At 42.2% G+C, this 27152-nt stretch overlaps 1 protein-coding gene across 2 annotated transcripts; it reads left to right on the top strand.

Annotated features, from left to right (window-relative positions):
• The first annotated feature begins 1493 nt into the window (after nucleotides 1-1493).
• LOC138610656 (transforming acidic coiled-coil-containing protein 1-like) lies at nucleotides 1494-22617 on the top strand. Of its 2 annotated transcripts, none has more exons than XM_069683452.1 (13): nucleotides 1494-1779; nucleotides 9843-9934; nucleotides 14357-14750; nucleotides 16700-16754; nucleotides 16860-16941; nucleotides 17844-17896; nucleotides 19087-19218; nucleotides 19327-19403; nucleotides 19527-19570; nucleotides 19832-19992; nucleotides 20474-20580; nucleotides 20675-20795; nucleotides 20934-22617. In XM_069683452.1, exons 1-13 carry the CDS (start codon nucleotides 1715-1717, stop codon nucleotides 21000-21002), a joined length of 1452 nt encoding a protein of 483 aa, XP_069539553.1. In that variant the 5' UTR covers nucleotides 1494-1714; the 3' UTR covers nucleotides 21003-22617. The 2 variants fall into 2 exon arrangements, with proteins under 2 accessions (XP_069539553.1, XP_069539551.1); XM_069683450.1 differs by lacking the exon at nucleotides 1494-1779 and adding an exon at nucleotides 7797-8275.
• Nucleotides 22618-27152: the final 4535 nt, after the last annotated feature.

Below are 27152 nucleotides of genomic sequence, written 5' to 3'. Positions count from 1 at the left end.
CTTTTTAATAAAAACGATCAACCTTAACCTCGTAACTATGGCAAATCACGCGAGAGCATGCGCAGTAATGTGGACAACACAGCATCACTTGAAGCAGTTGAATCAAACAGCCACCTTGTACAACTACAATGAGGCAAGTTCAAATATTTAAGTTTATTTTTGCAATTGTTTTTAAAGTATTGGTCAGGGTTGTTTGTTAAGTGTTATATTATATTTAATATATGAAGTATAATTCATGTACTTATTCGAAATTTACGGCGCTAACAAGTAACAAGCTAGCAAGTGGCCAGAGGAACGTTAACGTCCACGGTCAAAAAGTTAGATGGTCATGCACGAGACCTGGTAAATGGAGGTTCTTTAAAGCCACAGTCTTTATGTGTGTGTGGCTGTGCCCACTTTATATGAAATGTGAAAGAGTCACTCAGAAATTGAGACCTCAACAGTGAGCCTCATGTGATTCATTTCAGTGGGAGGGAGTTATGCAGTGGGCTAAAGCTTCTGATGATTCTCAAAGGCGGGCCTGTCCCTGATGGGCACCATCACCTGACTCAACCAATGACTGTATACAGTCTATGGACCCACCAGTGCTCTGAGGGATTTTAGTCGATTTTTCTTTTTGTCAAATGACACTAACAGGATGGGACAGGCGTGAAATAGAAGGTATGATTTCCATCTTTATTCATTATGAGACTCTGCTGTATTGACACTCGATAAGATTTTAATGAATCAATGATACAACAGCAAATTGAAACTTTTACTAACACTGTTAGAAAAACATTGATAAACGAGCTTTTGACATGTTTAAAGTTGTTCAGTCTCCATCAGCCAATGTGAAGCGTTTCTCTCACACTGATTATAGTGTTTGGCCTGATTTTGAAGAGCGTCCAAGTTAATTTCAAGCTCGGAGGTCAAAGCGTATTGATGAGTTGCAAAATACTGTTTGCAAACAAGCCAACAGCTCTGATTGTGCATGTGTATGTGTTTATTGTCATGCTAAAACTCTTGGGGGCTGCAGTGGTGGGTATGGGGTCACAGCAGGTAGTTGGAATGTGGCACAACAAGTGGGGCTGTGTTTCATGCCGCCAACTCTCCCTCCATCATCCTCCATCCCTCCCCCTGGATCTCAGATCTGGCATTCAGCTGACTAACAATAGAAGAGACTCTTTCATACTTTAACAATACTCTCACCCCTGCCAAATGCCCCCCATGACACACACACACTCCCCAATGTACCCCCTCCATCTCCTTGGACTTAGTGGTCTTTAAACAACCCCCCCTCACACTCACACGCACGCTCCAGCTCTTTATCTTTTTCCTTGTAAAGACTATGCACTTGCTGACAAGTGAATGGAATCTGCCTCTGCTGTGTGTGTGGTGTGTGAGAGAGAGAGAGAGAGAGAGAGAGAGAGATTTCGGAGGCTGAGGAGAAGTAGAGCGAGGAGGTGGGGCTGGAAGCAGAGCTTTTCATGTGTGATCCCTAGTTCTCATGAGCTTTTGTACTGTAGAGCATCAACAGAGACGGCGACAGAGCAAAGACAAGGAGGAGAGAGGCTGCTCTGTTGAATAATAGCAAAGTCAGTGATGAGAAGCGGTGCCGTGTGGGGCTCTGACGCCGAGCCAGGCTTTCTGGAGGAGAGGCAGAGGTGAACCCTGAGAGGAGGACAAACAGAGCATCTGGGATAAACCTGAGACAAACAGAGACTCGGCTGTTGCCATGGGGGGCTCCCTCAGCCAGAACAGGAAGGGGTCCGTCAGCTCTCCGAGGAAGAAGAGCAGCATGTAAGACGAGATGCTTCGTTTCGTGTTTGTATGTTTGCAAGCGAAAACAGGAAACATGCACAGGCAGAGAAAATCTATAATAACTGACATTGTGCTGTTGATTGAGTACAGCGACCAATTTTGCTCTTGAGATTGTGTTGTCTTGTGTGTGTAAACTCAGTGCTTCTTTATCAGAGAGGAGTGGGAGATGAGGGGTTGAAGAGCAGTGCTGAGACCTTGATACTTTCTTTAGAGGAGCCAGTACTTTCCCTGCTTGACTGTTTCCCTGCTGTGCTATTTTGAATACTATTTTGGTATTCAAATGTACGGAAAGAGGGAAGAGGGAAAAGCGATGCCATCAGCAGAGAGGCTATGTGATGAACATGAGCTGATCGGGTCATGCTCCTGAAATTAAGGCAGCGTTCAATCCTTCCTTTCATTTGTTTTGACATGTCATCAGCAGCTTTTGTAGTTATAACAGTAAGAGATAACATGCTACCGCTTGCTATTAATTATGTAGCTGTGACCCTAATGCTTAAGTGGTATTTAAATCATACAAGCTGCGTTAGTTTATTTTTGGCTCAGCTCCCTGGTCTGTTCATGCAGTGTGTTTGACATCCTAAAAGCGCTGTGTGATGTATGAAGTGCAGCTGTCCGTTTTGAGCACTCGTCTTGTCAGAAATGAAGGGAAAGCGAAGGAGACGTTGTTGCTGAGGCATTCATCAGAGCTTAAAAGCACTTAACCACCGAGCTCCCTCTTTCTTTTTCACTAATCCTTTGTGACAGAGACTGAGCCCTTTCACTTTGTCCTCCCAGCTGGTCCCAGCGATGCTTTAAATCTCCATTTTTAAAAGCCTCTGTAAGCCCCTTGTAGCGGGAACACTTTCTGCTGTCACGTGTAAATGCCCAGACTAAGCCTTATTCTGCCAGTCATTTCTTAAATATCACTTCGTTGGCTCAAATGTCTCAAGTCATGAAGAACAGCATTTGTTAATATGACGAGCTGCAGCCGCCATGTAATAAGCAGATGTTTCGGAGAGACAGAAAGGCAAGCATGTGAGAGCTCACATCGCGTAAGCATACTGTAGGATTCTGCGTTCATCTGTGTTTGTGTAAGGGTCGATGGGGGTTGGAGTCCTCCCTCTGGGAAAACTGGAAAGCCAACCAGCATCCTGGGAACGCAGTTTCCAGCTCCTGGTCTAATTTTAGTCAGCTTAATCATCCATTTTATGTCCTATGTGGAGCAGTCTTTGATGTAAAGAGTGCTTCCTGTTCTCTAAAACCTCTGAGCATCCACACGGTCCCTCATTTGGGAAGAGGCTAACCTGTATTCGGAGCTCATTTCTTGCTGCAGTGGTTTGAATTTAGGTCAGCGTGAGCTCCAAAAGTTTTCATATGTTTAAAGAGACAGACATTATGAATAAATGACAAGCAATTAATTTTAAAAAGTACACTTAAATTATGTATAAGCAGCCTACACAGACTAGGTTTGCCAGCATGAAAGTGAAACTCACAGCTGAATTATCCTCACGTTAACACCTAAAAAACACTTACTTGCACATGTTGTTATAGATACTATTTACTACATCCACGTGTTTGAATTAAAGTACAATGAAAACAATTCATTATGGCTGTATGGCATGTTCAGTGAAAATAACATCAAGTTAAAATGGATTTACAAGGCAGGAGAAAATGAGTGAAAGTAGAACAGTGGGGGTGTATTGTCTCCCGCTCTGTGCGTGCATGTGTGTAAAATGTACATGCACTATTGTCTGGGATTGTGTGTGCTCTTGTGTGCCTCCTGTAGCCTCGAACAATAGCTCTGTTGGAGTCTGTACATGACTCCTCCTGGAGTAAAACCCCTCCTCTTTCTCTCTTGTTCCCTCACTTCTTTCTCTTTTTGTTTCATCACGGCTCTGTCAGTTCGGTTATTCTCGTGTACTGTAGCACGGCGAGTGCCTCGGCTCCTTTCAGTCTAACTGCTTCACTCCGTGCTAGCTTCCTGCTCTGATTGCAGCTAATTGGGTTCTCTATTAAAGATGCAGAGGTTCAGTTGTGCTTTTCAAAAGTATGTCGAAGACTTGTATTTTACTCTCTGTGAGCCATCTGTATCCTGGATAATGCGAAGAGACTTTAAGATATAAAAATCAACCAAAGATAGGAAATGTTATCAGCAGTGCTAGCTTTTTTTTGCCCATGTATACATGGTGTCTAGTTGCATGTTTTTCATAGAGTCGTACACTTGGGACCCCTACAGAAATGGTCTCCATGGTGAAACTGGAGATGCTGTCACCTCTGATTAAGCTCCCAAAGGTGACGTCAGACCTGTTTTGTATCTCTGTGGCTTTCTCTTGCACATCTCACATCTCACATTTCACTTGTCATCATTTCATTCCTTCATCAGGGCCTTTGTTTGTCTTTGCTCCTCAATCCGGCTTTTGTGTCACTAATGCTGCTGTATTTTTATGTAATGTCATTATAGCGATGTGAGGAGGCTGCTTGAGAGTCCAGTGTCAGCCACTAGATGGAGCTGTATCATAGAAGAACCCGACAAATATGACCAAGCACTATTATTCTGCTTATACTAGTAGGTGCTGCCAGTCATTGTACAGACAGACAGACAGGTTTTTTTACAGCCTGATAATTGCACTCATGTTCACGTCTCACATTAAGAACATACCAATGTCCATGCAGTTACTTAGGTTGTACACAGCTCACACGTATAAGTGGCAGAATCACAGCACACTATGCACTAGAAAATCTCTGCAACCTCCTTTTATTATAAATACCTTTAGTGCTGCTCTCTAGAAAGCACAAACAACACTGACTCAGCCTCCTGCTTGTTCTAATCCAGACTAAGTCCATGAACCGTCTGTTTCGCAGCATGTATCCTCTGATGCACAAGAAGACATTTGTTTGATAGTTGTTTGAAAGAACCTTGATGAAAACTAAACCTGTGTAGGCAGATGAGTGTTAAAGAAAAACCCCTTCTACTGAGGACTAGTTATTTTCACATTAATCTATTGCAACTCGTCTCACTGGGATGCTTATGCTAACTTTTTAACCAATGATTTTGAGACACATGCGGGAGTTACTTCATGTGTGTTGTGTAAATGTTTGTTAAAGTAGAAATATTTAAAGACAGCCCTTCATTTCTGTGAATGCAGATTGAAATTCAACAGGGTCAGTCTCGTCTCTAAATCTAGGCTAAAAGAACGAAAGCTGCAATTACACACCACAATATGATGGTGGACAGACATACAGTGGGATGATGACTGTTATTCTTAGCAGGACTTGGTGTATACAAATATTTTCTTTGCTTTCAGGATGTTTGGAGAGGAAGATTGTGACGGCAAAATGCCTGAATCTACTGAGAATGCTGAACATGATCAACCATTATGTTATGAACTGTATAGAAATCTTCATGATGAGGCTGTTGTGCACAGTGGTGCTTTGAGTTAAATGCTAACATCAAAATGCTAACATGCTCACTATGACAATGCTAATGCTTAATTAAGCATGTTACGCTAACATTTTGTGATTAGTATTATAACACACAGTACAGAGTACAGCTGAGGCTGATGGGATTTCATTAGTTTTAAAAGTAATGTCTTAACACCAGACCAGAGGATGGCTCCTTTCATGGCCCTCCATCCACTGGTTGCTGAGATATTTAGTAATGGATAGATAAACATTGCTATCCCCAGAGCTACGATGATGGCATGCCTAAAAATAATCAAAATTAAATGTAAATCCACCCATTAATTGTTGAGATCTGTTGCTGTGGACTAAAATGTTAGTCAGGTGAAATGTTGACCTGCTGTTGGTGCTATATGAACTGTCAGCCTGGCTGTTGAACCTTCTGTCATCATGCAGGGGTTGAGGGCAGAGATAAATAGTCTGTGATAGTTGAGAAGCTTCTCAAATTCCCTCTGTTAGCGCACACACACATAGTTATCTCATCCAGTATTGCATCGACTCTGTTGTGGCTCAGAGATGTTTATCATTGCTGATTTATTCTTAGCTCATAGTAACCACACATGCTGCTGCTATCACTCAAAATGTAATTGATGATTATGATGTGCATTCCTGCTGGATTAACCGGCAGCAAACACACATCAGCCAGGGTTCAGTCTGTGTGTGCCAAGATGGCAGCTCCAGCTCACATATGGGTGTACTTAATGTGTGGGTTTGCCACTGTTTCACTGTGTGCTATTTGTGGCTGTAAGGTATTAGGTAAGAGCTGATGCGTTTTCCTTTTTCTTCTTTCTCTGCCTGTGTGTGTCTCTGCCGGGGAGAGAGTCAGGATAGTCTGACCGCTTCAGCATGCTCTCTCTATGACTGTATAAAGACACATGCTTTATGGGTGTTAATGCACGTACAGACTAGGAGGGTTTACAACTTCAAGGTGTCATAAAGTAGAGTTTGAACAACACCGGATGTCCATTACGTCTGAGTTTGCGGCTTGCTTTGAGGGGTTTTGTAAGGTCCGGGCAGACGTGTCCTCTGCAGGACGGACAGGTTTGTCCTCTCAGCTGTACTCACTGGTAAATAAAGAAACAAAGGAGGGAAAGGAGACAATGCCAGGAATGTTAGAGAAAAACAAGAGAGCATTTCAGATTCCAGTCCTGCCCGAAAACTCGCTTTCTTTACCTTCCCTTTTTATCTCTCTGTCACTCCACATTTTTAATTAACGCTGTTTTCCTTCTGCCGAGCCTCTGATGTGATGTGCTCCATTTTTCAGGCCAGCTATCACCGATTGAACAGAGACTCTTTCTGTGTGTTCACCAGCGTGTGACATTATTTCTGAGTGTTTGCTCACGCATGTATTCATCTCTCTGCCTGCCTGTCTCTGTGGACCGGCTCTCTGTTTTCAGGGGTAGAGCTTCTGCCTTTCTTCTTGTGTTTTTTTGCACATGTGAGCAGTAAACAGAAGGAAGGGAACCTCAAAGGACTGCTTCTGCTACAGCTCTGCTACCTTTTTCCGCTTTATTCACCGTGGCTCAAACATCCTCCCTTCATTAGATTATGTATGCTTCATGTTTTTTCAAAGACCGCAGCTCATCTGGCCTAGAAATGTGTGTGTGTGTAGAGAGAGAGGTATCAATGTAAAAGCCAGGGCTTACAGTTACATAAGCCCTCCATGAACAGCTTTAGAGGCACATGTGTAAATGTGTGCTGCGATGAAAGCTTTCATCCAGACAACTTTTCTGTCAGTCTGATGGGCTTTTGCACCATGACTGCTGAATCTAGGCTCGCTTTATTGATCTGTTTACCGCCTGGCCTGGATATTTCCTCTGAACAATAGACCCTCTGTAGGTGGGTCACACATCCTGGAATTAACGGCTAAGTTTAAAGTTCAGATGTTATCTCTCCGTGTGGATTGTATTGCATATATTTATAGTCCTGGTTGAAAACCAAAGTCTTTGTAGCTCTTGTCTTACAATCCAGGGAAAATAGGCACAAGCGCTCTTTTTTGTGCAGCTTTGTGTCACAATCACAGTCATCCACAGCCTCTGCTGGAAGCTGCCAAGTAAACAAACCATTAACAACTCAAATTACCTTTCAAACTCATTGTGGGCTGCTAAAACATGTCAGTCAGAAATGCTCCTAACGGATGTTGTGTAACTTTTTGAACTTCTGGAATAAGGGAGGGTGCTATATCGGCAAGATGAAGGCCACATTTTGATTTCTTCTCCTATCCAAACGCATCGCTTTGCATCTTTTAAACTGTACTCGTCATTTCCTCCCTTTCTCCCTGAGCACTCTTTCTTTAAGACACATGTGTCTGGTAGTCTGTCTGTCCTAGAGTAACCAGACGCTTTGCCTCTTAAAACAGGAAGCATTGCCTCTCCTCTCTCCCCCTCTCTTTCCCCACACAGTCGACACACTCTGAAAGAATCAGGGAGGGGAGAGCGAGTTCACAAACAACGCAGGAGCAGAGCGAGCCGATGTCTGTGAACCAGCTGATCGTCCACCCAGACAGAGAGGGAGGGAGGGTGAAAGAGGGGAGGGGAGGGGACAGAGGAGTGACTACTGATGCTCCAGTAATCTGCACTGTGTGAGTCAGTGCTGTGGAGAGCAAAGCAGCAACAGAAACGGCAGCGCGAGGCACGTTTCTCTCTCACGAGCATCAACAGCGCGGAGGAGCAGGATGAGAGCGCTGAGCAGCTGAGCAAGAGGAGGAAGTGAGGAAGATACATCGAAAAACAAGCGTAGCAGAAGCTGACACGAGGAGAGAGAGAGCGGAGGCGAGAAGACAAGTCGACATCTTTCTGAGAGTCTCTTTATAGCAGTGAAACAGAGGTTGATCACTGATTGAGAGTGGCAACGAGCTAAACTTACGAGGAAGAGGAAGTTTACTGGTAGATCTTTGACGTCACAGCTGGTGTGAGACTCGACGTGGTGCAGGGATGTCCTGGTTGTCTCCTGTACAGTGGGCCAAGTGGACCTGGTCAGCAGTGACTGGTGGAGGAGAAGAGGGGCAGCCCGGATCCAAGGATGACGGAGAGGACAAGTAAGAGAGGGCTAGGCCACAATGTTTGTATGTGTTAGAGAGCGAGGGAGAGAAAGGAAGCGAGAGAGAGAGAGAGAGAGAGAGAGAAAGAGAAAGAAGAGAGCGAGAGTTTACAGGTGGGCCTGTATGAAGGAATAAACAGAATATCTGGAAAGATCAGTTCTCTGTATTTGCTTCAGCAGCACTAGATTGATATTGTGTGTGTGGGTTTTTGTGTCAGTGTATCCCTGAGTCATACTGACAGGTGGTAGATACGGTACACACACACACACACACACACACACACACACACACACACACACGATCAAACTGACTGATGCTGTGGTATAATCTCAGATTCTTTCCTATGCTGTGGATCCCAGTGACTGAATCATGCTGTCATTGGCTAAAAACAGATACTTGGTGAATATACAGACACTCTTTGTAAGTCCCTGCTTTGTGTGCTTCTTTATGAGACTCCAAATGTGGAGAATCTGATTGATGAGGCCTGTTTTTATGTGTGTGAGTGTGTGTGAAGGCTGTTTGGCAGTTGGGGAACAGTTGCTGAAAGTTTGGGGGGGAAGGGAAAAGAGCCACAGTTTCCAAAGCGTTTGATTCTTTTTAGTCCGTTTTAGTTTCTAAGTAACCATCCGAGATCGCAGCCGTTGGGGCCATCACTGGGACGTGATTCAATGTGTGTGTCAGTGTGTGTGTGTGTGGAGGGTGGGGGTGGGTTATGTATATTAGGATTAGCTCTGGGCGGTGGTGTTGTATAGAGCTGCAGAGTGTGTGAATATGTTTGTGTGAGCTGGTATCAGAGATGGAGTGTGGTCGGGGTGTTTGGCTCTGAGAGCTTTGCTCCTTGTGTGCTGTTTTTCATTAGAGCGCGGACGTTTTGATGTGCGTTCAAGAGCCTGGGAACGGGTACACACACACATGCACTCTCTCATACAAAACCACATCAACTCTCACTCTCCCCGTCTCTCCCTTCCTTTTTGTTTCTCCAGTGTTTGGAAATAAATTTGGGCTGGCTGTCTAGGCAGCTGACACAGCAGACCAAAAGAGTCTGTGTTTATGTGTGTGTGTGCCTCTGTGCCTGAATGTGTCTGGTTGGTTTCAGTGTGTCCTTATTCAGGGGCAAAGGATGCAGGTGGCCTTGTAGGACTCCACTTCCTCTCCTCTCCCTTCCTCTGACTTCCTTTGAATAAAAGCAGCTTGTTTATTTTGAGCTGCTTTGAACTCTGAGATCTTTTGTTTGTGTGTCACTTTAAGAAAGCAAAAGAGTGATGTTCGAAAGTTAACGCTTATTTGTTAGAATGCAATCCACAACCAGGGCCTTCATTGTTTAATGTACATCATCAATGCCTCTCTGTTCTTAAAGACAGTCTGCTGTTTGAGAAGCATTTAGGCAATGTGTTTTGTTTTTATCACATGTTCACAACTACCATGATAGTTAGTTTTGCTTTATGGGTCGTATTTTTCAATTTCAAACTGGACATTTTAGTTACTGATGACTTGCCAACATTATATGTAACTCTTTTCTGCCATTGTGTTAGTGACAAGTCTCCCTCTCTCTGTCTCTCCACAGTTCAGACTCAGAGGGGACCTTTGAAACTCCAGAAGCAGAGTCTCCAGGTGTTGTGAAGCTGCTGAGCCAACTGGACAACGCCAACCAAACAGGTGAGTTGACTCAGCTGCTTTGCACACTCATTACTCTTCTACATAGACAAAGGAGGATATTCACATGTACGGCTGCTGGTATCAAGACTCATTTATGACTATATTTAATTAGCCAAAGTGCTAGTATGGCTGCTCGTGTTTGGACATGAAAGACTAAAAGCAATGTTTCGCTGACTCTATGGTTGAAACCTTAGAGCCAGTTCCACCACTGACCGCATCAGCATCACAGAGGGCCATGGTTAGGTGTGGTCAAATGGGTGCTTTGTTACACTCGTCATGGTACCCAAGCTTTTTTTTTTTCCTGTTAGTGAGGTGTCAGAAAAAAAGAATATTTTGCCTGATACCTTTATTTCAAAAATTTGCCCTGACAAAATGACCCAAATTAAGCACTGAGAGTGAGACAGACAGCTACACGTGAAGAATTAACTTTTCATTTCAACATATCTTTTCAAATGCAAGATTACAGGCAGTTTTACCTTCACACCAGGGGCATCATTAGTACTTCAATGGACACGACTACTTCTTCAAATTAGATGCTTATAAAAGGCTAGAAGTGACTGTTTCCACAACCCTTTGTGTTATCTGTCACTGGAGGAAGCTTTTACTGCAGTAGGTCTTTTTTTATTATTCCAGCTCAAAAAGTCACTTTATCTGCCGCCATATCGTTTTATTTTCAGCCTCTCAAACAAAACCTGTATCAGGATTATTCTCAAAAATCTAATATCGATTGGGCTCTAGAATTTTTGTCATTTGCAATGATCCTTTGAGTTACTCCATGTCTAGAACATAACGGGCCTCATTTACGAACAGTGCGTACGTACGAATCTGTGCTTGAACTGTACGTATGTGTGTTTGACGCACAAATCTCGAATTCATCAATTTGTTCTTACCTAAATTTCTTCGTTCTCTGCGAACAAATTTAGAACCCCCTCAGACCATGCGTACGATGAAATGATGAAAGAAATGTCCTAGGAAATGTTAACACACAACCTTTTAACTAAATGCATACTATATTAAAACTTCATTTATTGAATTAATAGCTTTAATAGACAATAATAATTGAATTTACTAATGTATGGACCAAACATAAATGCCGTGTCATCCTCATAATTTATTGTCATATAATTAAAATCTTCAATTATAGCAGTTGAGTTAGTTTATTAAGTTTACAATAGAGTAGACCATATGAAAATGTTCATATTGAAGTGTAACATTTTTGTTGCAATTGTTTCTATTTCTGCTGATGTGAAATGTTTCTTTTTTCCTTTTGAGGCCATCTTTCACGTTCTTTCAGCTTCTCCGTCACACCGCTCTCTTCATGCGGCACCAAACGGATGTCCTTATATAGAGAAATAGAGGCGTGGCAGTATGCTGATTGCAGATTGTGGACACGCGGCTGTCAATTTAGAATGGTTCTGATTTACTAACATACGCACGGTAGTGAGAACAAAATTGGCCGGTACGCACGTGTCATAACTCCGATGGTGATTTTGCGCAACTACTTATTTTTTGCGGAGAGTAAGAACATTTCTGCGCAGATATTAGTGAATGAGGCCCGATGTTTTTTACTGTGTAGACCACGGTATCAACTTGCATGCTTTGAAAGATCTTGGATCAGCCCACCGGTATCTGTTCAGACTGTGTGTATGGATTAACAGAAATGTAAATGAGCTCTCTCTTAGGGACAGACTTGTAAATCGGCTGATCAATGGTTAGTAGATGATCCAGCCTGTTTGAAGCTGCCCAAAAGGCCCACTGCTGTCTAATCCACAGCCCCCCTCCTCACCCCTCCCCTCCCACTGCCCTGCTTTCCCTCACACAAACAGGAGTAGTAGTGATGCTATTATATCGCTGATGTTTGCAAGCACTTATTTCATCTGAATCCTCTTTCATTTAAAGTGATTGATTATGACAATAGTGCATGTATTAGGTTTAAACTGACCTGCATGTTTTGGGTGGCTTGGCTGGTTTAAATTAGACATGTTTTGAGCACAGCATATGGGACGCTGAGCCAGATAACAACAGACAGATTAATGTGTTATTAATGAATCTGGTTTGCAGACAGTAAGTCTCTTTTTCGTGCTAAAAGAGTCACGCTCTGTACGATATCTGGGTTAGTCTCATAAATAAAAGATTGAACGTGTGGAGTAACTGATACTCAGGTTCACTTTAATTAGACTCTTACAGCTCAGGGGGGGAATCGCTGTCTGTTCATGGAAACAACCACAGGCCACAATCCAGCTGTGTTTACTAAAATGAAGCTGAAACATTAAACAGCTGTTTGTCTACCTGAATTATGTTTCTGTCTCACTGGCCCACTCTCATACTTCCCTCTTTGTATCCCTTTCCTCTTTTCTCTCGAGTTGTCAAACTGCTAGAAAGCCTGATGTTTTTGTTGCTAGGCCACGTGGTTGTGTGTGCTGGGGAGTGACTGGGTGTGGTTGCTCTGCATCTGTTCCTTGTCTCCGAAGGGTGTGTTTGCGTCTGAAAGTACCCAGATTTTGAGCAGAAGCTTAGATAAACCTGCATTAAGGAAATTTGTGATGTAACCAGTCACACATTAGCCGTCAGTCATGACAAACGATGTGAGAAGCTGTTACCCACCCGTGGTGAAACCACAATGACTTCATTCATGTTGTGTTGAGATAAATACAGGAGGGTAAAGTAGGAGAGGTTATTTCAGTTTTATTATTCTGTGTAGCTGTGTGAGTTTTACAGTGTGCGTGGGTGTGTTTTTCAGGAACAGAGAGCCTTGTGTTTTAGCAGCAGGGTGACTCAACAGAGACCAGCCTGCTGCTGTGGTCGTTAGCTAGCAGTTAACGGGATATGAGAGGACACAGGATGTGAAGTGCTGTGAGAGGAAGCCAGCAGCCATTTTAAGTGTTCTAACAGGGGATGTAGAAGCCATCACTTCAAGTTTAAATCCCTGAAAGAATGATAGAATCATTAAGAAGCCAGGATGTGGGATGTGTAGGCTGTTACACCTGCTTAAGAATTAAGATCTACTTTACTGTGTCAGTCCTGGGTTTTTCTACTACTACTAGTACCTACCTACCAGAAGTTCACTTGCTGTTGGTAACTGTGCGTCATCATCTTAAACTCTGTATTGTGGTGTGCCTCAAGGTTCTCTCCTGGGACCTATTCTGTTTTCCTGGTATATTCTTCCTGTGAAAACAATGTGCGGTGTGAAAGGGGTCCTACAAAGGAATCTACTGAGAATTATTCCTCCCTTTAGTTTTCCAGTGTTTAAAGCTTCAGTAGGTAAGATGGAGAAGAGGGCGGACTTTGCTTCAAAATTTGAAAGTTTACAACCTCCAGGTCCCTCCCCCTCTCTCTCTGCGGCACTCAGTCCTCCCTCCAAAGCTCTCCCCGCACAGGAGGCTGTCATGCACGCACAGGCTAGTAACCACAACAACTGAAGAAGCCAGATATATAATATGGCGGACACATCGGTAAAAACATGAAATGACAACAACCGCAGCCGTTGTATTACACCACCAACACTATCGAAGTAGATACAACTGAACTTCCCCTCTGGGGATCAATAAAGTACTATCTTATCTTACACCATCAAACCAGCGGAAATCAGTGTTTTTGCTGTGAACTATAATCTACAGCAAATTGTATTCGGTCAAACCACCAGCACTTACTAACAACTGTGGAAAAAACAGAGATAACTAAGCAGTAACACATTGATGTTAAGAACATTTAGCTGTGAGAGCACAGGCAGCACTATCAGGAGAATGTCCGAAACGTAACACTGCCCGGGCACTTTGCAAAGATATTTTCAGCCACTAGAAATGCCGCTCTGATGTTTAGTCTCGTTTTGTTTCTGTCTCGGTCCAACTCTTTCTTTTTAGCTTGCTTTTCCTAATTTCGGTTTAACGGCCTTTGTAGTGTAGTGAGAGACTGCTCGGCTCTGATTGGTTGTTGTGGTTCGGGAGCGTTGGGTTCTTGCAAATGCCATTAGGAGCAGTAGGAGGAACCAGAGGAACATCATTTTTTTCACAGATTATCTCTCTCATGTACTACTGCATGTTTAAAGTGACAGTTTGAGCAAAATATGACTATATTAACTACTGAACCTTTAATAGTAATTTTCCGATCACTGTTTAGCTCCTCCACTCACACCTTAACTCTTCCGGTACATTCTCATGGATCTTATAGTCATGTTTTGCCTACCTTCTCACCACCAACGAGCATACGGGCGGATGTGTAAATAGGCAACTGTTTGCTAACAAGTTGGCCAATTCAAATTAAAAGGTGATGACATGTCAGTGTTTGTCCACAACTTTCAACGGTTTAATAGTGTCTAAATAATATTTTGTCAATCTGATATTTGACACCTTTTTGTCAGGTAGTGTGAGACTCTTATTATTCTTCAGGGCCAGGCTCATTCTTACTCTCCTTCCTTTTTCACAGTTCTTCCTGATGTTACAAACCACTTTCTGGACAAGAACTCCAACCAGGATGTCAGTGAGGTTGATTCCCTGAACAACCTCACTAGCTCCTCACAAAACAGCAGCAGCTTTGGTTTGGACCAGAACCTCAACCTGACCCTCAGCGGCAAATCTAGTCCTGGTGAGGGCCTCTCCCCGTCCAGCTTTCTCCCCCAGTCTCAAGCTGTACGGCCGCCATCGCTGTCTGTCCTCTCCCCGCTAAACAAACCCGATCCTTCAGAGGTGGATGACGAGGCTCCGGTGACGTCTGACTCCAGCCCTGACTCAAACTTGATTTCCAGTCATGGTGTTTGTGTGGATCCTGACTTTCTTAATGGCAACATGAACTCAAATGCAAAACACAGCCCGATTATCACGTGAGTAAAACATTAGAGACTGCGTTCTTCAGTAGTTATTTCTCTCCTGCACATCCATCCATTCTTCTCAAGTGTTATTATAGTTTTAATTTATGTTTTTGCTTTTATTTCTTCAAGATTTTTTTGTTAAATTTTCAGTAAGGTTTGTTTTCATTTTTCCTGCATTATGCCACTGAAACAGATTTAGGGAGGTTTTTCTGTGTTCATAGAGTCGTTAAATGGTCAAACAGTGCCCTCTTGTGGTGTTTCTTCTTTATGTTTTTGCTAAGAAGAATCCTGATTTACCAGTAAATCTCTCTAATCTTCATTAATTAAATATAAAAACAGCATATTTATGATGCTTGGCTATAACGGCTGCTTGCACAAAGATTTGATAGAGGTTGGTTAAATTCAAGTGGCTTTATTGCCATTGTATTCAAATTTGTATGGGATCAGATTTATTTTGTTATTGATGACTTAAAGCTGTGTCACTGTTTTGCAATGGAAAACAATAGTTTCCCATATAACTTCTTTTTACTGTTATTTTACATGTTGACCATGTTGGCTTCCTAATTTAGCGCCCTAAATTATTAGGATACTAATCCTGAGCCAAAAGTTTGTCGGGAATAATATTGTCACGAAAGCTATTCAGTGCCAAGTTTTTTTTTTTCCATCTATCAACAGTGAACATGCCGGGGCATGTAACCAGCGGTTAGCAATAAACGACTTCCAGTCAAGGCTTCCTTTTCCACGTGCTGCATTGTTTACAGAAAAAGAGCCCGTTTGTCTTGTGATTTACTTTAATGAACAGGTCTTTCCTTTGCCGAAATTTCTACATCATGATGCAGATTCGTAAAAAATAAAAATTAAGCTTTGTCAGGTCTGTCCTCATTAAATTGCTCGTTTGTTGAACGGAGGTCAGATAGATCATTTCTGATGCATTCGAGGAATTTGGGAAATCTGAGCGCTGAACGGCTTTCGTGACACAGGGTCAAGGGAATTTATCTCAAGGTGAATTTTAGATCAAGAACTGATTGTTAGCTAAATCATTGTGCTGATGGGAGCTGGGATGGCATTACGACGCATTACGTTCCACCTGCTTTTGTTCTCCACACGGACAGTTTTTTCTGCATACGCCAGCGCCTGCTGATACGTGATTGGTCAATATTACTCAGACTGCAACCATAGTGAAAACAGATACCAGAACACTTGCCGTACCTAAAATCCACGTCACTGCCTACAAAATCTACATTTCTATGTAGAATCTGTGAAGAGAGATTATGTATATAATAACTAATAGCCTTTTACCATATTACTTGAATTCTTTTAGTAGTTTTGGTAGACTTTCACTTCCGTTTAAATATATTGTTTTAACAAGCTTTATCCCTCCAGTTTACCCTAAAACTTGTCTTTTTTTTTTACACTATAATAACCCTACACTCACCTTGTGTTTAACCTAACCCCTGTCCCATCCTCCCCCTCCTGTGTCTTTCCTTCCTCTTCCTTCCAAACCTGTCACTCTGTTTCCCTTCTCTCTGTGTGGCATCAGGACTGCTGAGCAAGTCCATTTCCTCTGTGTTCTGTTGTAAGTACTGTGTAACCGTGTGAGTGTTTTTAGCTTCGTCCTTGCTGTTGTTTAAAGTCCCTATTCCAGGCTTTGTTCACAGCGTGCTGTGTCATCCATCTCACCTACATGTTCTATTAATCACAAAGTGAAGGAAGAGGAAAAGTGTATCGAGCACATTAAAGCAGAGTAAAGAGCAGAGCATGCAAGCATAGGGCACACAGTGCAGAGCAATGAGGTGTGACTGTCAAGCTTTCTGTCTCTCCTGCTTTCCCCTTTCATTAATACTCTGGCCCCCATGTACACACGCACACACACACGCACACACACACGCACACACACACACACACACACATATTGATCAGGTTAGTGTTGACATTGATATTGTTATTGATCTCATTCTCAGGAACTCCTGTAAAGTGCCGCAGAACCAGTCCATGCAAAAGGACTTCTGTGGAAAGGTAAGAGTTAATAATGTGTGTTGTGCTCATCTGACTCTTGTGGTGTTATTAACTTACTAATAAGTTTTATACAACCAACCGTGTTGATCCTGCTTGCTGTTACAGGATGACCATCATGGAGGCCACGCCACAGACGAAGAGAAGTTGGCGAGCAGTGTCGGTGTCAAACCAGACAAGGACGAGAGCAGTGAGTGAAAGAATCGATGAAGATTGATTTTTATGTTGTGCTCATGTTCGAGGGCCACTCAATGACAGAGCAAACTGATACAGGGGTGATAGCTCAGTTATTACTCAGCGCAGCGAGGGACTCTGCGGTACAGAGATCAGATAACGGGATGTTTAAGTTTAGACATCATTCTTTAGCTTCTCTCGATCAATGCCGGACAGAGAGGCTGTTATCCTGCCTCACAAGCTCAACAATCATTAAGTTAACACAACAGTTTGCAATGCAGCGAACCTTGTGAGCTCAGTTTGCTCTGTTGTGTTGCTTTAAGGAGAGCTGCTTTGTTGTAAATAAACATATTCAGTGCACACAGATGCCTTCAGGCTGCATGTGACACAGCCTTAGCTACTGTCTGTATCACATGTTGCATAACAGTGAATCACTGCATTAAGTACACTAGCCTGCAGTGTTGTTGTTCCTAAAGGCATGATGTTTTATTACTTTGAATATTTATCTGGCTTTGTCCGAACACATGCAACTCTCAAAGGGCACTGAGCTGTTTATTGTATGGGTTTGAAATATGAACACAGAAATCTAAAATGGTTTGAGGAAGTGCCTTGATACTTCTATAAATGTTGACGCTAGACAGGAAGGTTCTTTGAGTCATGTCTAAAGTGAAAATAAACTGGCAGTGGTGTAAAACTACACGTTAGACTATCGCCTGAGAAAACTGGGAACTGGGAATTAGTCATCACATCTCAACTGTGGGCAGGAAAAATGATGTAACAACTTAATACTGGTTTTTATTTATTTTTATAGTTACTATGAGTGCATGTGTTTTCAACAGATTGATATTTCCTTGGATAAACACATTAAGGGGGAAATATTGCAACAATTCTAATGTAATACATATTGCTTGCTTTCAGGTCAAGAGTGCCATGTGACATCAAAACCTGAGGACTCAGACTGCTGCTCTGTGGTGAGTAAACATCAAAATAGAGCTTTCATGTGGTTTTTCCTACATGTGCTGTTCCATGCCCTTATATTTATTATATGATAATTCTAATATGTATTAATTATGATAGCGGTACACTCTTACGCATGTCTTCCATCACATTTCAAATCAACTGCTATGTGCCGCCAACAGTGGCCACCAGGTGGGGTTAACGAACCGCTCTGTTCTCATTCACCATCAGCAGCAGAGAAAGAAAACAGCCTGAACAAGTCCAAACTTGTCTCAGCAGTATTTGTGTTCAGCTCTGTAGACTTGTTGTTGCTGATTTGAATTGCAAATATTTACACAGTAATTATTAAGTCTGTAATAGACTGGTTTGTGCTTATAGCCACCTGCATTATGTCTAAAGCTGCAGTGTGATTGCCTTTATGATATGATGGCGGCACTGTTCTACAGGGCAGCAGGAGGTACTTAGTGTCTGCTGCCATGTTCATGTGCACAGGTGACAGAAGGATTAAGATTATTTTAAGGAGATAAGAATATGACATATGTCATAATCCAAGGACAAAATAAGAGAGAGAGAGAGAGAGAGAGAAGTGGAGGAGAAGAAGGATTGAGATGTTAGAATGCTAATAGGCAAGTGGATGATGGGGTTACAAAATAAGTGTAAGAGCAGTGATAATACTTGTAAATTATAATGATTATATTATTTTTTTAAGAACCAAACAGAGGGTCAGAGGGAAGGAAAGTGCACGCAGACAGAGAGTGAGAAGTTTAATATGTTCAGTATAGACAACCAGTGTAGAGTAAGTCTTCAAGCAGGATAGATTATAGCTATAAATGTAAATGATTCTTTTTGTCTCTTTCTCTCACGTATAAGTCATTTGTAACTTATTGGTGAAGTAATCTATTGTTAGATACATGAAGGTTTTACATTTACATTACTAAGTGTTTCCGGAAGTGTGCCTTTTATTACAATTATTCAAGGCTTCTCAAAAATTATGAAACAACAAACAATGATGAACAAATTAGGAAAAAAAATGTGTTTTTGTTTGTGTGTAAATAGGGTTTTTGAATGCTACTTGAAAAATTGGCAACTGTTTTGTCACAAATACCTTATAAATCCTTGCAAAGTCTGGGGGGCTTAACCCCATTTAAACTACTGAATGTGTACACCTACGCTGAAATAACAGATTTCCTTCTGCCCTAAGCAGTTTGAGGACCCGTGCAAGCTGAAGAACAAGGCGGGGGGAAGTGAAATGGAGAAAACAGGAAGTCAGGTCCTGGATTCAATCTGCATCAGTGAGGCAGAAAAACAGGCAGTTCTCACCCTCATTAGAGAGGAGGTACACTCTTTCATCACACTCATCCAACATTCAATATGTCACCAGTGTTTGTTTTCACCTCCCTGGATTGTTAAGTGTTCTGCTCACCGTAGACATCTCCTCTTTTAGATCATCACTAAGGAGGTGGAGGCCAACGACTGGAAGCAAAAGTTTGAAAGCAGCAGACAAGAAGTCACTGAGATGAGGTTAGCGTTGCTGCATGCGTTTCAGAGGGTTTCAACCGTGTTGGAATATAAATGTTTCCTTTAGGCTCCGGCTGTCTGTGATCAGGTTGAGTAAGACCTGTCATGTGTTTTGTCCTATTACAGGAAGATTGTTGCAGAATATGAGAAGACAATCGCTCAGATGATTGGTGAGTTGAAATGTCTACCAGAACATTTGATCTGTGTGGTCAGAGATGCAGAACAGACTTCTGTTTTTCAGGCCAAGATACATGTCACTGGTTGCTTCAATGATTTAAGTGACACTTTTTTGCATTCAAGCCTTTTCTCTTTATTTTTAGATGGTAGCCCTGTTTATGTGGCAACTGCAATGTGTCATGCTGTCACTATTTCCAGACTAAATACGAGGTAAAAAGTTACTTACAACTCTACAATCTTCATTGTTTTCTCAGAGGATGAGCAACGCAACAACCAGAGTTCCCAGAAGGCTTTGCAGGCTGTGACGACGGAGAAGGACTCGGCCCTGGCAGACCTGAACTCTGTGGAGCGCTCTCTCTCTGACGTGTTTCGCCGTTATGAAAATATGAAGAGCACCCTGGAGGGCTTTAAGAAAGTAAGAGGTCATAGGTCAAGTTTGTGATCACTCGAGTAAGGTGACAGTTTCATGTACTGAAGCAATCAGCTGATAGCAGCACAAATCGAAGAGCTGTAAGAGGATTACGGTCAAAATAAGGTTGAAGGTATCCTGTGATTAGGGGCGGTGGTCGCCTGTAGGTGAGAGCAGCTTGGGTTTGCATTGAAGCTTCCAAGATAAATCTGGCTGTCAACTCGCTGAATAAGACATACTTATCTTACTGATCAAGTGCTGTAGAAAAAAAGAACTCCATTAAAACTGTTTTCCCCTAAATCTTGTCCCCTGGCTGACCTGCAGCTGGTTTACAGCAGCTGCTCAGGGGCACTCAGAGAGCTGTGGAGGTGGGCAGCTGCCAGGAGAAAATGAGAGAAATATAAGAATTAATAAGGATTAGAAAGAGCTTAAGATATTTACAAAAAAAATATCATGAATAAGAAATGGTTCTTTGTTTCCTCAACAGAACGAAGAGGTGCTGAAGAAATGTGCTCAGGAGTATCTGGCCAGAGTGAAGCAGGAGGAGCAGAGATACCAGACACTCAAAGTGCACGCTGAGGAGAAACTAGACAAGTATGTCGAGAATGAATCTCTTTTTCCAAAATACTTTTAAAGATGTTTTTATATCAAATATCTGTTTATTTCCCTCATTCCACGCATCTCTCAGGGCCAATGAGGAGATCGCTCAGGTGCGAGCAAAGTCCAGCTCAGAGAGTATGGCGCTGACGGCCAGTCTGAGGAAGGAGCAGATGAAGAACGAGTCTCTGGAGCAATCTCTGCTGCAGAAGGTAACAGCTGTCCTCACTTTCCTGCATGCCTCTTCATGATGAAACTGTTAGCATGCGGTACTGCATTATATAACATATTTACACACTTTATGCACTGAAATTAAATCAATGTATTCCTCCTTTGTTTTGTTGTCACAGAATCAGGAGATCGAGGAGCTGACAAAGATCTGCGATGAGCTGATTGCCAAAATGGGGAAAATAGACTGAGAGACACTTTCCATGAATCAGCTCTTACCGTCGCTCTAGTCCTGGCCATCAGTGACGCCCTGTGCATGTCCCCAGCCAAGAAGCAGCTCTCGTACCCTCTGCCAGCCCTGCAGCAGAGACTGCTCATGTACAGATGTCAAAAGTAACTTCCTGTATACTAAAATTGCACTACTTGTGACCAGAAGATTCTGTACATGCAAATCATTTTGTGTTGGGACTTTTTTGTTTGTTTTGTCTGCATTTCTGCCCAAAGTGACGCCATCCGGCTCTCTTCTGCTTTCATGCATCGTGCCAGGGAACAACAACCTTCTTATGACTCAACTTAAATTCACAGCAGCTTAACAGCTAGATTCCCAGCGGCTCCTCGAACAGGATGACATCATGCAGGCGGGGCTTGTTTTGAAGCACAGTATAGTTTGATGGGCTTTGACAAGGATTGTTTTCCATTACAGATACAATCCAATAAATGTTTATTTTTTATGAAGGAAGTCTGAAAAAGGAGAGCTCAGGGGTGTTGTGTGGGGCAGAATGGGGTCAAGCCAAACTGCACACGAACTGGAGGAAAGGATTTAGGATTGTTTAAGGACATGTGGTCGTCCTCGGAGGCCTTAGATTGTCCAGGAGTGACACTGAAACCAGAATGAGTCTGGACCAAATGTCAGTGAAACTACAAATACTTGCACAGATTTAGCTTTCCACAGAGAATCAGTCACAGAGAAGTATAATAACCTGACAATCATTGACTTAACTGTGACTCAGCTTTGTGCCATTCATCCACAGAATCCGTAAAGAGACACTTTATGCTGAGGTGTGAGAAAAGTGAAGCCTATGTGGTCACTGTTCAGAGTCCTAAACAAGTGTAAAAAGTTCAAACATAGTGACTCAGCTTTTTAGTTCAAGATATTCAAAACTATTATGAGCTGCAATATATCAATAATTATGAGTTGAAGCATCACTGTGTCACAGATGAAGAGTTTACTAAAGGAAACAAAGAGTTGGACAGCTTTACATGTTGTGTCTGTTGCTTGTATGTGATTGAGAGATGTGATGGGAGCATTTACAGCAACGCTAAAATCTGTTTCTTTGCATGTTTATTTTCATAAATAAAGAAGCACCAGTAAAGCGTGATGCTGTAGTAACGACTATGGAGGCTGTGATTGAGTAACTAGGTATTACTGAAAGTGTTTCAGAACTGGTGCCGGTGTGATTAACGATTAATTACAGTAATTCATGCTACATGTGATCAAAGAAACAAATCTGGCAACGCATTTAATTTTAATATTTTGGTATTTTACACTCGGCCACTACTAAAAAAACTGTTTCAATGTTTGATACCCAGCCTCTTTACCACCTCGCACATCCTCTTATGACACAAACCCACTGTTGTGCCACCGTTTATATTTGTGCCATTGTAATCCCATTTTACGTCTTGTTACTCAGCTGCTTAATCTTTGTTTTATGAAATACTGTTTTGCCACTTTAGTCCCTTCTTTGTTTTGTACTTTATATTTAAAGTAGAAGTGGAGATCTCACACTTGTGTTGACACGTTCAGGCAGACAGCGAGAGTGTGTACATTTGCTGAACTAAAAATAAATATAATTTGTTTTACTGTAAGTTTTTCTTTGTTTTGTTTTTACATGAAGTATAAACTCTCACTGTGTTGTTATGTTTGTCAGTATGTATCTCACGGACTCAGCCTCAGGATTGGTCGTGATACACGGTGCTTACATCTACCTGTAGATTAGACACACACACACACACATCCGAGTGAGGCTGTGACGTGAGCGAAAAATGACCTTGAGCTTTTTTGGCAGCTTTACTGAACATGCATGAAAACTTCATTACTTTAGTGTTTGTGTTGTAGACTCACAAACTGTAACTAGTTATACTTCTGTTCCTAACAAGATGAATACCTTTATTACTCTGAATTTTAACAGTGTCCCTGTTTAAGCTCGCCTTCTAAGTCCATTACCACAGATGCTGGCTGTGCACCATAGATGGAGATTATAAACATAAGACCTTAATACCTTCAGACACCAGCCCAAACCCCCTCCTCCACCTCCACCCCGGGGCGTCCCCTCCGTCACATCCCCTCTCAGTCCTCCACTCTTTCTCTGGACTGTGACCCTGCTGCCATGAAGGCTGCTCTCGCCCTGCTGCTGTTCGTCTCTCTGGCGTGGCACAGTAAGTTCATACCCACACTGGATCTGGGGTTTTCAGAAATAAGGGATGGATTAATTTGATTAGCAACTGGCAGACTCATTGCTATATTGTGAATTACGGCTGTACCTAACAACTAATATTGTTATCAATTAATCTGCCAATTATAATTTAAATGAGGAATCGATGACTCATTCAGGCCAAAAATGTTTCCATTACAATTTCCCTGCGGCAAAAGTGACGTCTCTGAGACTTTTCATTTACAAAAAGTAGCAAATTCCTATAATTAAGAAGCTAGAATTGTCAAATTCTTTAAAAATCAACAAATCATTTATTCAGTTATCAAAGTATTTGGCGATGAATCTTCTTTCTAATGATTGATAATTTGATTAATCATCGCAGCTCTGGTTTGAAAGATGTTATTGTCAACTCAATCAGGACTGAACTTCGCCCGCATGGTGGAAAAATCTGGTTGGATTTTGTGCTAATGTGTCACGATTCATAAATTCTGGAAGGGGACTGACAGCCATACATGGATCCTTTTCTAAATTAGGGTATTGGTAAGGTTGGTTGTGTGTCTGTACGCCCACAACACCCCCCTGTGGATATACATGCTTATAGGTGCTCTCTCCTGTTCTACCTGTGAAGGCCACGCCCTCAAATGCTTCTCGTGCGTGGGGATGAACGAGGAGGACTGCAACCGACAGGGATCCACCACGTGTCCTCACCATGCAGACGCTTGCTCCACCATCACAGGAGCCAGTGAGTGTACACACACACGCACACACAGAGGAAACAATGCATACGTAATCCCCTGTATTGTAGAAGCCTCAGCAGAGGTCAGCATTGCACTGACGTCCGAGTGCTTGTGTGAGGTTGCAGTTTAGGAAGTACTGGTTGTTTATATTGACTATTGGGAGTCAAGCAGGTCTACAGCAGCAGGTGCTCCATCCACAGGAACCTACTGTACCTACCTGGACATAAAACTAGCCTCTAATAATCTGTGGCTGCTGGATGTCCTCCCTGCTGCAAGATAACCACAGTCCTCTGTTTGCCTGTAAAGGTGTAGGATGGAGTTCATTGGACTTACATACCAGTGGTCGCTTCTTTGTTCACTTTGTATCAATTAAACCGTGTGCGTCTGCTGCCCCTCCCTCTCTTTCAGACACTGTGATGAAGTCGTGCACGTTCAAGGCTTTCTGTGACAAAGCTCAAGGCGAGAGCCCCGGAGCCAAGATGCATTGTTGTTACAATGACGACTGTAACGGACCCCCCAAGACCACCAACCCCTGGGCTCACTACCACAACGGCGCGGGGGCTGTGGCCTCCAGCCCCATCCTGCTGATCACGGCCCTGCTGCTGCGTGTGGCCTTCAGTCAGCTGTGAAAAGCCTCCGCCAGAGATTCTTCATATCTGTTTAATCATTTGCTTTGTGATCCATCCATCCACCCTCTCCTCTTTGTCACCAAGAGATTTTTAATCCTAGTTTACAGAAAATATTTGAGCTTCATGAGTGTGTTTGTGATGACTGTGTTGGTGCTGTAGACGAGCCTCAAAGATACAAACTTCTATTCAGGCTTTTTTTTTTTCAATCATAATCAAAAACTTGAATAGTAACCTCATGTTTTATAGTGACACGTTCACTTTCAGGGGTCATAAAGCTGTAGGGCAACTTGAACCTGAGAGTATTTGTGGTAAACACAAGTGAAAAACACCAACCCACAGTTTCTTAAAGCTGGTGGTTTTGGAAGGTGCTGTGACGCCTCAGTGGGTTGTTATCGCTCTTACTTGACGCCATAGGACCACAATAATCCCCCTGTGTTGACGCTATGGTAACCAGAGAATAGAGTATTTTAAAACTACAACTTTAACTTTAAATGTTCAACACTAACTAATGTTTGTGTGTTTAGTGCATGAATTGTTCATTTTTGTGCATGAAAGCTTGACTGAATAAAGATACAATCACACCCTTATTTGTGTGTGTGTGCAGTGTGTGGGTACGATCACCTTGTTGTGACATTTGACGTCCTACACTTGACCTTTTACAGACAGGCGTTTATGTTAATCTCTGGTGCTCTAGACGTGTATGTATAGTAGAGAAAGAGTGTGATTTTAACAAAAACGTCAGGACTTCCTTCTGCAACTGAGTAAGCTGAATCCTGCGCAGTCGCCACAGTGTATGAAATCACTGAGGTAGGTCTCCCTCCTCAGGCAGGTTATATGACATGCAACCACTTCCTCTTAACAGGAGGCTTGAATGTAACTAAAAGATTGCAGAATTGCTTCTGTAATTGCAGCTATTTCAGCACTAAATTTGACGGTCTTGACATAAAGGAAGAGCACATGTGTGCAAACTATTAACCATTGCGTGTTGAAAGCAGGAGGTCAGATGAGTTCATCATCAGTTTCATCACAGGACTCCAACTGTGATCACCTTTGTGTGAAGTAATACTGTAGCGCTCTATTTAAGCAGGATATGCAGCCTGAACTGCTTTACATAGTGACATCATTTACATGGTAATATTCTACTTTTTGAAAACTTTTTAGAAGTAGAAAATAGGCTCAGAAATAACAGATGCATTGCTGAATTTTAAACCCAGGGGGCAATGACGCTAAATGCCACCTGGGCACCTAAAATATTTAACACATATCATCGTGCTGTGACCGTAACTCTCTAAGAAGGGCCACACAACATCAGATGTAACACCCGAGTTTCCTCAAACAGCTTCCAGTGAAACCACTAGCCCCTTCATGCATTTAGGTATAAGTTTCACTCTTAGACTCATACACACTTACAGTGTGGTTCTGAGGTCTTGATATTTAATGTGTGTCTCAATTATTTTTATGTGCTGATACTTAATCTTAACATATTTTAGCTGCAATGGCTTGTTTTGTTCAGATGTGTTGCTCTAGTCTGCATTATTAATGATGCTTGACGCTGTGAGGTCACATGTTAAAACTGAACCCAATAATCCCGGAGAAACCCTTTGACCAGAGCTCTAACCGTTGTATCAGCTAAATGTAAAGCAGTCACAGCACTTCATCAACAAACATGACACCAACAAACATTTTGTCATATTCAGGATTTGTGGTTTGTGGTAGAATAGGGGACTCTGAACTGGTCTGACCCTATTAATGCATTGCAGTTATCTGACAGCATTTACCCGTACATTCATTCAGAGATGTGGCTACCACTGCGGAAACCACCGTTACGTCAAGCGATAACACACACATGAAATATCTTGGGCTTAAGGCTGGTTCAGTGTTTAAGACCAGGCATCTTTTGACTGAATTTGACCGACTTTTTATTGTTAAAACTGCATGAATAAAGAAAAACTTACATTGAAATTTAAACTATTAGTATTTTTCCACCAGAAACAATCGACAATGTGGAGCAATATTCACAAGGAACAAGCAATTTGCAGAAAATACAGTTAATTGAATGAAAAAAATGCCCTGCGAGTTTGTCAGTCAAACATTTATAAGTTGTGCTGGGAAAATGTAGACTTACTAACGTTTAATTTGTGGTCTTTAAATACAGGAAGTAGGTTTTTGGCACCTTACTTTTGGCACATCATCTTGCACCTGTCACACACTCGCCTCCCATGACAGGTGTATGTATGACGCTATTCTTCATTGAGTTTACACTCCCTTCCTTTTTGCTGCTTATTTATATAAATCAATGATTTTAACTGAGTGTGTGTCTGTGTGTCAGTTTGTGTTTGTTTGACCCAGTTCTCAAGTTGCCACCTGAGAGACAACGAGATAATCTATCGCATGTAGTTGCAGGAACAAAGACGCTTTTGCACTTTTATTTTCTTTAGTATTATTTTGAAAAGCTTCACGGAAAGAGCACGAGCAGAAGTAAACGTAGGCTAATGTTGAGCTTGCATCGGTTACCCTTTTGAATAAAGAACAGTTAAGCTGTGTTTAGTTCCTCTTCTGTGAGTGCAGCAGAGAGCAGGAGGAGGAGTACCCGGCGGCCGGAG

Source organism: Semicossyphus pulcher, unplaced genomic scaffold (genome assembly GCF_022749685.1).
Source record: "Semicossyphus pulcher isolate SPU_LCO1_2020_fin unplaced genomic scaffold, fSemPul1.0.p SCAF_6, whole genome shotgun sequence".
In the NCBI taxonomy this organism is placed as follows: Eukaryota; Metazoa; Chordata; class Actinopteri; order Labriformes; family Labridae; genus Semicossyphus; species Semicossyphus pulcher.
The sequence above is the reverse complement of the archived record's forward strand: the minus strand, read 5'-3'. Positions and strand labels throughout refer to the sequence as shown.

Bases quoted from the DNA above. Each gene is read 5' to 3' on its own strand.
- LOC138610656 (XM_069683450.1), top strand. From the start codon at position 8,172: ATGTCCTGGTTGTCTCCTGTACAGTGGGCCAAGTGGACCTGGTCAGCA. The intron at 9,935-14,356 runs GTGAGTTGACTC...CCTTTTTCACAG, and splicing joins GGACAACGCCAACCAAACAG to TTCTTCCTGATGTTACAAAC. The intron at 19,571-19,831 runs GTGAGTTGAAAT...TTGTTTTCTCAG, and splicing joins GACAATCGCTCAGATGATTG to AGGATGAGCAACGCAACAAC.